This window comes from Myotis brandtii, unplaced genomic scaffold, assembly GCF_000412655.1.
Source record: "Myotis brandtii unplaced genomic scaffold, ASM41265v1 scaffold270, whole genome shotgun sequence".
Taxonomy (NCBI): domain Eukaryota; kingdom Metazoa; phylum Chordata; class Mammalia; order Chiroptera; family Vespertilionidae; genus Myotis; species Myotis brandtii.
This window is the reverse complement of record NW_005360273.1, coordinates 946,418-961,153: the sequence shown is the minus strand read 5'-3', so window position 1 is coordinate 961,153 and position 14,736 is coordinate 946,418. Positions and strand designations below refer to the sequence as shown.

Below are 14,736 nucleotides of genomic sequence, written 5' to 3'. Positions count from 1 at the left end.
CCCACAACCAAGGTACATGCCCTTGACCGGAATCGAACCCGGGACCCTTCAGTCCGCAGGCCGACGCTCTATCCACTGAGCCAAACCAGGTAGGGCAATATATATATTTAAAGGAAGCCCTTGACTCTCTTCTTTTTGGTTAAATAGAGTAATTATTATTATTATTTTATTATTATTATTATATTATTATTATTAAATGATTTAAGAAAGTATTGAGGTAAGATGTTACCTAATATACAAAACATAAACACAAAAACATGTGACATTGCATGATTACTGGCTAGTCTGTATAATCTCTAGTGGTGTAAATCTGTTTAGAGGCATTATTTTATGGTCTGTCTAGTTGGCCTTGAGTTTGAGGGACCAGTTTGAATAAAAAAGGATGTTTTGAGAAGATAACAAAAATATATTCCAGAATTGATGAAAAATAAGAGACGAGCTAGTTGTAGTTGTCTGAATATATTATTTTATATACCTAGGATTATAATTTAGAGAATGGAACTTCATATGTAGGCATTTCTGTATACCATGCAGAATGATTGAAAGACCCAGTTCAGATCTGGGCTCTGCCATTTGCTGACTTGGCACCCTAGAGCAAGTCACTAACAACTCAGAGACTCCTATTCTTTATGGACAAAATACAGTTTCAAATAGCACAGTTTGTGAGGGTTAGATGACATAATGTATGTCATGAACTTTTAAAAATGCTTGAATGTTTGTAGATTTATTGGACTAATTTAGTGGGTTGAAGTGTTTGCTCATTCCTCATCTGATCTATCTCTTCCTAGCAGCCCCTGCACTGTGAAAGCATGAGTATCTTTCCCTGGCTATCACATTCTAGAACTTAAGCTCTCCAAGATCTGGACATCTTTTTGTGTAGCTTGCTTAAATCCATCAGGCTTGACTTAATCTGCATTTTCTCATGGTTCATTATTGCTGGAAATTAACATGTCCTTGATGTACAGCTTCTCTGTGACAATTTCCTATGTACTTGACATGCTTATTATGTCACCATATCCCTTTCTTTTCCTATTACAATGTAAATAATTCTTAACCTTTCCTTGTAACTTCCAATTAAAGACATTCCAACATTTCTCTCTCCTAAGTACTAGAAAAATATGATTCTCTCCATTTACGATTAAAGTGCTCTAACATCTTCATAGCAAATAGATGCCTTAAAAGAAAGACAAAAAGGAATAAAATGTATGATATTAATTTATACATTTTATTGCATGGAATTGGACTGTTATAACAGAAGCTTGCCCCTAACCATGAAGTCAGTGGAACACATTCATCAGATAAGTAACTGAATATTAAACTTTTCTCTTCATATCTTAGAATGAGTTAAGAAAGCAAATACTTCCGTGGTCAAACTACATATTTTTTAGATATCATTGCAATGAATACTTGATGCAAAAATTCACTAAAATATTTGTCTTCAAATCCAAGGGCCTCCAACTCACTCCTTATTAGATCCTTAGTAGAGAAGTCAACAAAAGCTTATATTGTATTTTAACAGAGCATCTTATTCATTTGTGCTGATTCATATTGGGACATAAAACAAGCAAGGCAGCAAATAAAATTAACTGTTGACAGAAAGCAATGAATTAGGGGTTTTCATTTTAAGTATATGATTTCACCCTATCTAAATAAAATTCACAGAGATGGCACTAGCATTCAAAACAGACATAAATATATATGTCTCAGGTCAACCTCCAAAAATGAAAAGCTTCACTGTATTAAAATGTCTAGGAAAAGAATGAGCTAGGGTATGTGGTGGAATGGCTGTGACCAATAAGGGCTACAAAGACTGCCACGGAGATGGTAAGACCAACCCCCAATAGATATATGGCTTAGGAGAGGCAGGAGACCAGCTCAATCCAATATGGCAACTAATTTCACCTTGCAGTAACTCTTAGCTTCATTATAGGCTATATAAGGACACAACATGGCCAACAGAGCTCTTCTGAGAAGTCTCTACCCCTCCACCTGGAAAAACACTAACTATTCCGTATTTATTGAGTGCCCTGCCCCTTGATTAAATGAGCCTCAATAAAACAAGTACATTTCACTAGGGAGGGGCTGCTCTGTCTGTGGAGTACACTCTCTGTCTTACTTCTTCACTAATAAACTCCCTTTCATTTTAAATTCTATGCTGGTTCAATTTTGAATTCTTTCCTGCATGAAGCCAAGAACCCACAGTGGGTCAAGGACCTTCAGATACCTGGACCCCTGGAATGCCTGCATCAGAAACAATTTCGTTATTCAAACATGGGTATAGACAGCTACACATCAAAATGTATTCCTGTGAAAATCGTGCAAAGGGGAAACTTGAGGAAGATACTGCTGAAATTTTCATGGCTCTCTTATTAGGCTATTCATTGTAGGAAAACTTGGCTAGATTATCAATCAAAATTCTGCATTTTTTTTCAAGCTCCCTTTGGTTCACAAAGGATTTAAAGCAACTTACTCTGTAATGTAATCCTGTAAAATTCCAGTCCCCTGAGCTTTCCAATGTGAATTTTTGTACTGTGGAAAAGTTCTAACTTTACTCTTTAAGTTTAATTGCCTTACGACTCTTTTTAATTACAAAGAACTCCCTATGGTGGACACCTGTATGAAAGAAATTTTGAAGTATATAGAATAACTCCTGAAATTTTATAGATAGGAGATAAACCTCCCCAGTAAGTGGAACAGTCACAGGTAATCCTTTCTGAAGGCCAAGTGAGGTCATCATCTCAGCTCTTCCAGTAAATTCCATGCATTTAGCTTTTTAAAATAAATTTCATACTTTTAGGGGAAAAATCACTTTTTAAAGTGTTCACAGAAAAAAGGGCAGTATTGTGAACGAAGTTCCTGGATGATTAGCAACTGCAGGAAAAGAAATTTCGTATTAGCAAGATTTCTCAAAAGTAACCTTTTCTGCTAGAAGAGTTTTATTCATTAAAGTAAGTTCTGCCTGGGTCTTGAGTTCCTCAGGAGTGTACTGCCGCAGTCTTTGGGGGTAGGGGCCATATTTGAACAATGATGGAAGAAAGGGGCCAAAGACTAAGATCATCTATATTTTCTCTGCATACAGAAACAGTAAGTTAGCTCACTCGTCGGCACCTACAAATAAAAGTGATCTGCACCAACAAGATAAGCGTGGTCTTCCATCTCCATAGCCACAGAATGAGGGAGCAGACTTAACCAGGGCAGTGCTTTGTAAATGAATTAACTTCAATCGAAACATGAAAAAGGAAAACCCAGGTGGAAGCATAGACTATGTAAGACCTAAAGTTACGAAGAAGTGCCACCACGGACACACTGGGTCTGATATTATTTTATGTTGATATCAAGTGGTAGATTCCCTTAAAGCTAATATATTTAAACAAGTTTTTCATTATTTTAAAAAGTAATAATTTTCTAGCCTGAGCTGGTACCGTTTCTCAGTTATCTACACTTGGAAAGAACTTCCACTGCTCAGCATGCAGTAACGGAACTCTTGTCACCACCTTATTTTCCTAACTGGACTGGAATGACCAACGCATACATCTCAGATTAGCCTTCAGTAGCTTTTTATTATACAAGTAGAAGAATCGTTTAGGTTTATGATTGTGTGAGGTGGGTTCAGCAAAAAGACAAGTTAACGGGGGAAAGAAAGCAATTGCTGGGATGCCTTGTTAGGCTCAGTAAAGAAAGAAGTGATGCTTAAAGGCATGTTCTGATAGATTGGATTTAAAAGAAGGTTCAAAGGAGTTGTAGCCATGACCAAGTTGGGGAATGATGTATGGGCATTAGAGAGTGACAGCTGGAAGGATGGGAGGTTGTGAACCCCAGATTGCACTCCCAAGACAAGTATTCTTTCCGTCAAATTGTGGGTCGCTTCCCTGAGAAGATTATTAAGGTAGCAAATGAATTTGTCTATGAACATAAATCAACTGTCAGATTATTGAATCTTTCCTTTTAAGAAATACTATGAAGATCTACTTTTATATGCTTTGGCTTCTATGACTATTGCATATTTTGTAAAATGATCCCTTTTTTAGCACCATAACCATTTTTAAAGACTATTTTTTTAAGAGCAGCTAGGTTATAGAGATTTCCCGTATACCTCCCACCCACACACATGCATAGCCTCCGCCATTATCAGCATCTCCCACCAGAGTGGTACATTTATTATAATTGATAAACCTGTACTGACACATCATTATCACCCAAAGCCCATAGTTTATGTTAGTGTTCACTCTTGGTGTTGTACATTCTGTGGGTCTGGGCAAAGGTACACGACATGTATTGATCACCCTCTGTGCTCTGCCTCTCCCACCCTGCTAATCCCTGGAAACCACTTATCCTTTCTTGGTCTTCATAGTGTTGCCTTTTCCAGAATATCAGGTAATTGGAATTATATAGCCAGCAGCCTTTTTAGATCGGCTCTTTCACTTCGTAACATGAATTTAAGGTCTTCTGTGCCTTTTCATAGTTTGATAGATCATTTCTTTTCAGCCGTGAGTAATATTCTTTTTTCTGATGTGCATAACCAACGTTGGGTAATCAAAAGAAATCCTTGCCTAATTGAGTCTGGAGCAGGGGATTCATGTACATATATGTAAAGCTTTAATGGTATCCTTCCAATATGCCGTGAAATAATAATGCTAATTATGATTTTCCACTTTTTTTCTAAGTCACATGAGAATGTAAGTCTAAACTTTAGCTTTCCCCCTTTATTTGGAAATTCTGTGGTTTTGGAAAATTGTTATAAAGAGACCCGGGAAAGAAAAGGCAATGCAAGAGTCAGTGCTAAGCAGCATTCAGCTGAAGATTTTCTAAGCAAGAAAGAATAAAACTTTAAAACTTCGATCCTGCTTATCAGTTATACTTATTGTTTTAATCTATTTTGGTTAATCACCCAAAGAAGCTCCAGAATTTATAAATTTTTATTTGTTTGTTAAGGAAAAAATAATTAAATGGAAAAAATATTAATGTGTAAGTATTTTATACTAGGAATTATTTTAAATGGACATCAAGGCAACAAACACATCCTTATGTCTTATATTGGGAAAATAAGAATTGTTCATATTTAAGAACTCTTGATACATACTTATTAAGATTTTGTCATTAAAATAGAATCTAGCCTTTATTGTGTACCTCTGAAATTTTTGTCCATCTCTGATTAACTGAATTGCATAACCACACTGTAGTTTGGGTGTGAATTTTTTGCAAATCCAGCATATAATTCTAAGATATAGTCCTTGCCTATGTGTTTCATTGCCAATGCACCATCTACTGGTAAGTCAATGAATTGGTGACCTTCTTTCTGAGATTTAATAGACCTTTTCTCTAGTCCAGCACTGCCCAATAGAACTTTCTTTTTTTTTAAAAAAAAATATATTTTATTGATTTTTTACAGAGAAGAAGGGAGAGGGATAGAGAGTTAGAAACATCAATGAGAGAGAAACATTGATCAGCTGCCTACTGCACACTCCCTACTGGGTATGTGCCCGAAACCAAGGTACATGCCCTTGACCGGAATCAGACCTGGGACCCTTAAGTCCGCAGGCCGACGCTCTATCCATTGAGCCAAACCGGTTAGGGCAGAACTTTCTATAATGAAGGAAATCTGTGTATTTGTCCTAGGTGGTGGATACTAATTACATATGGCAACTGCGTACTGAAACAGGGCTAGTGCATCTAAGGAACTTGTTTTGAAGTTTAATTTCGTTTTAGATAATTTAAATTTGAATTTAAATAGACATGTGTCCAGTGGCTACCATATTGGATGGCACAACCAATTCTAGTCTTTTCAGGAGAAAGAAGAAAGGCAGAAATAGCAAGAGCAGAATTTTAGGACATTTATTGCAACTTCCATGTAGATTAACCACTATCATAATTGATTTGAAGTATTGCCATTTAGGACTAATTTTACTTTTTGAAAAGGTTCCAGCCAGGTCTTCATATTCCCATTGATGAGATGATTTGGAAATGTTGCCTTTGAATCCATATCTTTGGGATTTCAATGGCCCTTGTCTCTTTTCCCAGGCAGTTGATCTCTGTTCATTTGCTTAGTTGGTTTTTGTTTTCATTCTTTGCTCTTTGGAAGCAATCTGTGGCCCCTTGTATGAACTCTCTTCTCTAGTAGGCATGGGAAAACTTTAAAATGTTAAAATATATTTTGTTGCCATTTCTACTCATTGAAAATTAAGTAGCCTGGCTGGTGTGGCTCAGCAGTTGAGCATCAACTCAGGAACCAAGAGGTCACTGGTCACATGCCTGGGTTGCAGGCTCCATCCCCAGTAAGGGGTGTGCAGGAAGCAGCCAATCCATGATGTCTCTCTCTCATCGGTGTTTCTATCTCTCTATCCCTCTCTTTGTAAAAATCAATAAGATTTTTAAAAGAAAATTAAGGAAAAATTAAGTGAGCAAGCACATTTGTTCATTATCAATCATTCTTAGTGAAGTTTTTTTTTTACTTATTGTGCAAGCTTCATGCTTAAAAGTTAGTTGGAACCAAAACTAACTGGATTAACCTCCCTAATCAGAAATGGAAGTAATGCATTTCTGAACAATGTGAATATGTTTTAAATAAATGGATTGAGCTAAATCAGTAGGTAAACATCTAATAGGTTAGGACATAGCTATTAATTACAATTCTAAGCAGGCTCACTGTAACTTTATGAAGTTAGCTTTTCCTACAGGAAATACAAATATTTAAAAGAGCTAGAGATCCTGTAAAATAGATTTTACAGTCTGTACAGTTCCATGGAAATTAGGTTCAGTCGTTAAATACTAATTATTTCTAATTTCTCTAATACCAACATTGCTTGGTACTAGATCATCCAACATTTTAGGGGATTATATTAATTACTCACAATGAAAAATATATTTGGGAACAGTTGTAAACCAGTTCTGTTGTGTTTTTAGAAATATAATCAAAATCCTACCAGTAACGTGAAGCCCCTCTCATAAATCACCTCCTTTCTGAGCACTGTTGGTCTCTTTGTTCTGGTATCCTATCAAATTATTATTTTTTGCCGAACAACTTAGCTCTTAATCACAATCAATTTCAACTGTTCAGTTCTTTCTCCCCAATCATATTATATATACTGGGTGTTTCTTTTCTTAATCATAGTGCCTTGTACAGAGGGGAAGAAAATACACACATGTTCGCTCAATAGATGTGTATTTCTTAATTGCTAAATGAATGTCAAAGTAACAATAACAGACTATAGGGAAGATTTGAGTCACTAACCTCATTTTTCATGTTCCCATGTTAACTTCCAGAGCTTATTTGAATGACATCACCAATTTTAGATTCCATTATGTAAGTACTTTCTTTTCCACTTGTAGCACATGTAAGCATATAACTGCTTACATTTAAAACCACATTTTATAACAAAATCTGATAATTACCTCATGAACAATTTATAGAGAAGCCATTTTGAAAGTATTGTTTAAATTAGTTCACCCTAGTTTAAAAAGTACGTCGTGTGAGTTTTGCAAAATTCTACGAAATAGTTTAAAGCAATTCATCACTTTTAAGGTGACACTGTAGCTGCTAAATTTCCAAAGGAGTTAAAGTTAGATTAAGCGGGGTAGTGTTTACTTACACGGCATGAGTTTAAGGTTTTGTTTAAAAGAGACTATTTTCCTATTTATCTGTGAACAGAAAAAAAAGTCCCTATTGATTTCCCTAGCTGTTCCCATAAGAAGGGTTTTTGAAGAAAGATGAACATAGGTATCCTAGTTAAATCTGAGCATATTCAGTATGTAACTGACATTGCTGCACAATATCATGCTGACACATGGAAATCAAAGGGCCAAAGCCTCCTTTCTTCTTCATGCCATGTCTGTGTGGACATTAGATGCATTAATTTGTCTTCTGGTGTCAGCAAAGGGAGGCTGTCTGTCATTAATTAATCCATGTCACCAGAGAGAACATTGCGATGGAAAGGAAATATTTCTCAAGATGATTGATGAAGTAAGTCCCTAATGACCAGAATTACTTCACTAACTATGAAATGGACATGATCATAACCATATGCTCATTACCTCATCATGACTCTTTTTAACATGGTCGAGGTGACATAGGTATGAGCGTGGTTTTTGCTATCAGAAAAATGTGCAAAAACTAAATTTCTCTACTTACATTGAAATTTCTTATACAATTTTTAAAGTTTTTTAATTTTATTTATTTTTTATTGTGGTCTTATAAATTTTGAGTATCTAGAAATCTCTCAAATTTCAGAAGAATCAAATAAAGTATAAGTATCATTTACTAGTAGGATATTTTAAACACTATGACACTCATTTTGTCATTTTTGTCCTACTTTATCATATAATGGGATATTAATAATAGCAAAACTTACATAGTGCTGTTTTCATAGGCGCTTATAATTCACTTTGCCAACTCACCGTTAATAGTATGTTAAGGCACCTAAGTCTTAAAGTAGTGTTTATAATTTAGTCTTAGTATCATAATCTATGTTTACCTTTTAAAAATCATTGGGGAGAAATTTTAAAAAATGTATATATTTTGCTTTTGTTATGCTCCTATATAATAAAAGCCTAATATGCTAAGTGTCCGGTTGGCTGGTCAGCTGTTCAACCAATCAAAGTGTACTATGCTAATGCTATGCTAAGGCTGCTCAACCGCTCACTATGATGTGCACTGACCACCAGGGGGCAGTCAACCAGTCGCTATGATATGCACTGACCACAGGGGGCAAATGTTCCAACCAGTAGGTTAGCTTGCTGCTGGGATCTGGCCGATTGGGACTGAGCGAGTCGGGCCAGACACACCCTGGAGTCCTCCCGCAGTCCCTACCTGGCCTGCCAACCTCCCGCATTCCTCCCTGGCCCTGATCGTGCACTGGTGGGGTCCCTCAGCCTGGTCTGCATCCTCTTGCAATCCGGGACCCCTCGAGGGATGTTGGAGAGCTGGTTTCGGCCCAATCCCACAGGCCAGGCCAAGGGACCCCACTTGTGCATTGGTATTTTGTGGAAGAGCCACACTGAAGGGGCCAAAGAGCCACATGTGGCTCGTGAGCCACGGTTTGCCGACCACGGCTCTAGTTGAAATGTAAATGATGAATTAAGACAGAGAAGCATCGATCAGATGCTCAAACCTCAGAGGGATGGTAGGGGAGGGTCATGCTCAAACCTCAGAGGGACGGTAGGGGAGGGTGGGGGTCAGGGAGAGAGATCAACCAAAGGACATGTATGCATGCATATAAGCATAACCAATGGACACAGACACCAAGGGGTGAGGGCATGAGCAAGGGGGAGGGCAACGGGGGGATAAGGACACATACGTAATACCTTAATCAATAAAAAAAGAATGAATTAATGCTGCAATACCGTATAGTGTGCCATGTTCCCATTGCTTTATCAAATGAAAAGCAAGTTGTTATTTATGATGATGGTGTTGATGGTTGATGATGGTGGTGGGAATAATAATGATGTTGACGGTGTTGTTAATGGTGATGAATGTGGTGGTGAAAAGAGACTGAAAACCAGCTTAAAATGCATTATTTCTCTTAAAGGCAAAAATTGGACTCCGGACTTTGACAGAGTTGAACTATGGTTCTTTAATTCGTTGTTATTGTTCCATTAAAACTTCACTAAAATGAGGGGTTTTTTATTCTAGGAATTTAAAAAAATTTAGCTACTGAAATAATTATGTGAAGTCTATCACATCCTTACTTAAACTAATCATGCAAAGGCTTAATCATTCTGACCATCTTTATTCAGCTATTATTTGGTGGAAATCCAGTTTTGCTTCCCTGTTTGTCTACATCCTGTCTGATTTTCTTATCATCAGCAGGAATATTCTTCCCAGGGCAATGGTAAATTTCTCACCTTCTGTAGGGTGATGTCATCCCATCTGTATGTTGCACACAGACTTATTTCGTGACCCTGAGCAACACCCTATATCCAGGCTTTATTTGAGAAACGACCTCTTAGCTCTCTGCATCCTGGTTTGGGAAACTGACATTTATTTTCACTTTGATATCTGAACTACAGAGCATACCAGTGGGATTCTTGCTGGGAGAGATGCCAGGTCAGTTCTGGCAGACGCCATTGGAAGGCACCACATTTAGACAAAAATCCCTAGAGCTGCTGAATCTTTGCAGCGATCCTATATCAAGACCTGAGAAACATTTCATTTTCGGAAGCTGGGGCTGAATAAGCGTGGGTATTCCGTAAATTCCGAAGAGAAGGAAGTCTTCATTTTCCCCCTCAGCCCCTGAAGCTTGTCTGCAACACCCCCACGGCCTGTGCAGTCCAGCATTTCAGAATTGATGGACTCCAGATGGAATTCCAATTTGAACTGACTGGCCATGGCCAGCCTGCCCTTGACCTCACACATTTCTCCAGCCCTATGTTGACCAAGAAGAATCTATGGAATAATGAGACTATCAACCAAGTCCACAGGCCAGAACAACCCTTAGAACATTAACTTCAACGACCATTATTTCAAAAACACAATGTAAACAGGGAAAAGGGGCGGGGGGCAGTTGTAAGCTGCTAGCAATTAGGCAGTAATTAGGTTTGTTCAGTTGTGCAGCTGCCTAGCCTAGCAGTACCACTGTATCTCTTTCAAATGCATAGGGATTCCACAGACCAAATGTTTCTCAGTGAAATTCAGCCACAATTTGCAGACTAATTTATAGTGAAGATATGTCATAACTATATCCAGATCTAACTGACTAACTGAATTTTTCAAATTCCTTTATAGTAAAAACCCATTTTAAATGGGAAGCTGACACCATGCATATCTGTTTGGCTTACCAGTGTATCCCAAATAAGTTAGCACAGAGCTTGGAACTTAATAATTGTGCAAAAAAATAATATGTTATTTATTGATTTTTGTTGATACTCATGACCACTATTTCAAACATTGCGAAAATGAATTTCCTTTTATTTATCTTATTGAGTAGCGGATATTTACATTAAAAAATTATTGAATATTTTTTGATGGTCCCTTCTTTGAAAATTAAGTCTTAGTAGTAATATAGATGTAAATGTGTCATTGATTAGACCAGATAGATCAACATCTCAGCCACCCCAGATAATTTTTGTATCCTTTTTGACAGTAAATTTCTGATTTAATATTTTATTTCCAAAACTCTTTCTGCCATAAAAGTGGAATACAATTGGAACTTTGAATAATTAATATGTTTTAAATAATTAATATGTTCTGTGACTCTATGAGCATGAGGCAAATGATCCTGAGAGGCTGGCAGACATAATAATCTTCAGAGCCAAATTACAGGTTAGGAACGGCCCTGTATTCCATCAACAGTTTTAAGTGTCTGTTATTTACAAGTCACTGCATAACATGCAAGGGATGTTAAATACTGTAGAATATAAGGGAATACGGAACAATATGAAAGACTTAGTCTCTACCTCAACAAATTTATAATCTAATAAATAAAAAAGAAAGAGCCGTTCAAACAAAGCAGTCAGTAGTCAGGATAAGTTGTGGCTCCAAACCTGTGTTCAGAATAAGAAACAGGCCAAAAGACCCCATCTGGGGACTTTAGCTGAAAACAGGTTTATAGTGAAGTTACGGACTAGCAGACAAAAGCCGGTGGTCAGCTGTTGGGGGGAAGGAGCCACAGGGTAACCACTGGAGACACAGAAACGTGACATCGGGGACATATTTTGTTCTCAAAGAGAATTTATTTCTGCTTTCATTACCTGATGGGGATCACCGAGAGGGCACAGTCATCTGCCTGCTGCACCACCGTGGCCGGATGGTGGAGAACATGAGCATCACCAGCTGGTTCATCCTGTCCTTTGAGCACTTATATTCCTTCACTTTGAGGTAAAGGGCCTCCAGAAGCTGGAGGTGGACCCCCTGTGATTTCTAACCACCAGAGAGTCCTGGACATGACAGGCCTCATGGGGCCCTTCCCAAGCACTGTGTGCAGATGGCCCCAAGGGAGCGAGTCTTCATGGGGCCTATGGGCCTGACAATGTACCTCAGGGCGCCTTCTTCATCAACCCGCAGTACTCCAGGACCACTGTGACCGTGATGGGCAAGAGTAGGGTCAGGAAGAACCTCAAAATGTGGGTCTACCCCTAGAGCATGTGGAACAGCAGTGGGGACCTACCACCTTTCAAGAAAGGTGTCTTCTACCTGGCTCTCCAGATCCAGGTGCCCCTCATCCCTGAGGGGTACTCCACCTTCTACAACCCAAGATGAAGCTCTTCGCCCGAGGAACAGTCCAGGCGCAGGTGCTGGATGCCATCCCCACCAGTGGTGGCTGACATTCCCAAGTGCATGGACACCTGCTACCAGGCCATGAGGACCACCTTCTCTCACATGTCCAAGACACCCCAGGAGAACAGGGCCACTGCAGGGCCTGGTGCCCAGTCTGCCCTGCAGTCAAGGCCTGGGGTTACAGGACCTGGCTAGTGAATGGACAGAGGGCCTACACCCCTCCACCTCCCAGATGCCAAATATTACTGTGTCCCACTCCTGCAGCTCCCCTGGCTTTCATTCGAGCTCCTTCCTGTCACTAGCCTTGGATCCAGGCCCCTGATATCTCTCAAAGGAAAGTCAACTAGACCCTCCCCAATCTCTGAGGGCAGGCCTGTGCCCATCCTCATGCCTTCAGGATCCAGGAGTATGTGCAGGCTTTGGGGTTCCAGATGGGCAGAGCTTCTAGGGCTTGGAAAAAATGGCCAGAGGTAAGTCCTTCCACTCTCCTGCCCCAGGCCTGTGGGGTGCAGAGGCAGGCTCCAGGGTCCTGGCCTTGCCTGCACCAGGCGGCTCTCAAGGAGAGGAAGGGCTCTGGGGGTCCAGGACCCCTGTGCATCCTGGGCCTTGGAGAGTCAGAAAGTAGAGTCTGCCCTTTCTGCGGGCCTTGGGGTGCAAGTCTGCTGAAACGGTACTACACTCAGTTGTTCATTACTTTTTATAAATGAACTCTTGGAAGTGCAAAGGGAAGGAAAGTGGAGGAGGTGTAGTGGTGAGAAGTCTGCCAGTTTGCTAACTGAGGAAGCTCCTAAAATCAAGGTAAGTTGGCATTTCATTGTATATGTTTCTTTTTATTTGTAGAACCGCCCAAAGTCACTGTGATGCCCAAGAACCAATCATTCACAGGAGGATCTGAGGTCTCCATCATGTGTTCTGCAACAGGTTACCCCAAACCCAAGGTCGCCTGGACCATGAATGATATGTTTATCGTGGGTTCACACAGGTACTGGGTTTGTATCATGTTTTGTTTTTACTGAGTGAGAAAAGTGAATGAAATTTCTGGACAAAACTAATCTGACCAAGTCCCTATGGTGAAGGGAGGTTTGACCAAAATCCATGCCTTTAGATTTTCTAAATAGGCCAGGAAATGTCAATAAAATAATAAATGATGAATCTATAGAACTTGAGGTCCTGAAGTCTTGAATTTAAAAGCTGGGCTCAAGCGCTTTCCAATACTTTGTGTTCAAACATAACACCGCGACACTTGGTTTGCCTTGAATATTTGAAATGAGTGTGGTCCTGGGATTTAACAGGAGAGAGTGGAGGCAAAGGACAGAACAGTAGCTCCAGTTGAAGTGTGTGCAGACATCCTTGGTAATCCCTGTTCACTTTTGCCATACTCCATTGAAATATTTTTTTTCCTACTGGATGCTTTTAAAAGACATTGAATCCTCTCATGCTCCAAGAGTGTAATGAGCATGTGGAACATAAACAGTGACATTTCCAGCTATTGGGCTTCTGTTACTCTGGGTTTGGCATGAGGAGCAGGGCTCAGGTGTGAGCCAGATTCTATTCCTAGACTCATCAGTGACTCACTGTGTGACACAAAGCCTTGCATCTCCCATGTTTTTATTTTAAGGAACCATTTAGCATAGTGGTTCACAGAGAACATGATTTCTGGGTGCAAATTCCACGTCCTTCATTTACTAAGCCTAACTTTGGGTGAGTTATGGAACCTCTTTGCTCATCTGTAAAACAGAGATAATAATAGTATCTAACTCATTGGGTTGTTTGAAGATGCAAACCATTAATACATGTACAGCTCCTAGAGCAATCCCTGGCTCACAGAAGTACTGGATATATAGGATCTATTATTATTAATTATTAATATTACTCTTCTGCTTGTAAAATGATAATGCTAATCATTTCTGCAGTCAGTAGAAAAATATAACTCTAAAATATTTGAAGATATTTTGAAGAAAGATGCCTTGAGACAGTTATTAGGGTATTTTCTATTTTATTTTCTTTTTGTCCACAGGTATAGGATGACCTCAGAAGGTACCTTATTTATCAGAAATGCAGTTCCCAAAGATGCAGGGATCTATGGTTGTCTGGCAAGTAATTCAGCAGGAACAGATAAACAGACTTCTACCCTCAGATACATTGGCAAGTATAATCAGTTTAAAGGGCAATGAAAATAGGATGGATGTCATGTTAAGCAAGGTAAAAGTACTTTGCTGAAAATTAAGAATAGGAATGAGTTATGCCTAGTCTTTTAATTTATTATTCATTCTCACACAATGATGAAAGCAAACATTGTAACGAATTTAAGTTAAAAGTCAGGGAGTGAATAGCTTCATTAGTCAGCAGAATTATCAAGGAAGCTTCCAGAGTGTGGAAGAGTTCCAGATTACCCAGAGCTCTGTCCTTCCATGGTCCACCTGGTCTCTGTAGTATTTCACTTGCTAATTAATCAATCCAATATATTTCCTAGTTTACCTCAACTTCTATTTTTTTAAAATATATTTTTATTGATTTTTTACAGAGAG

General features: G+C 38.9%; 1 protein-coding gene and 1 pseudogene across 1 annotated transcript in view; both read left to right on the top strand.

The window, feature by feature from the left end:
• Positions 1 to 14,736, top strand: part of LOC102263923 (hemicentin-1) — a gene marked incomplete at its 5' end in the record, with an annotated part of 222,783 nt that overhangs the window by 14,130 nt on the left and 193,917 nt on the right. Inside the window, 2 exons of the mRNA XM_014541442.1 lie at positions 13,049 to 13,190; positions 14,226 to 14,353. Coding sequence (XP_014396928.1) covers positions 13,049 to 13,190; positions 14,226 to 14,353 — 270 coding nt within the window. The remainder of the gene's footprint in view (positions 1 to 13,048; positions 13,191 to 14,225; positions 14,354 to 14,736) is intronic.
• On the top strand, positions 9,398 to 12,403 carry LOC102263316 (annotated as a pseudogene).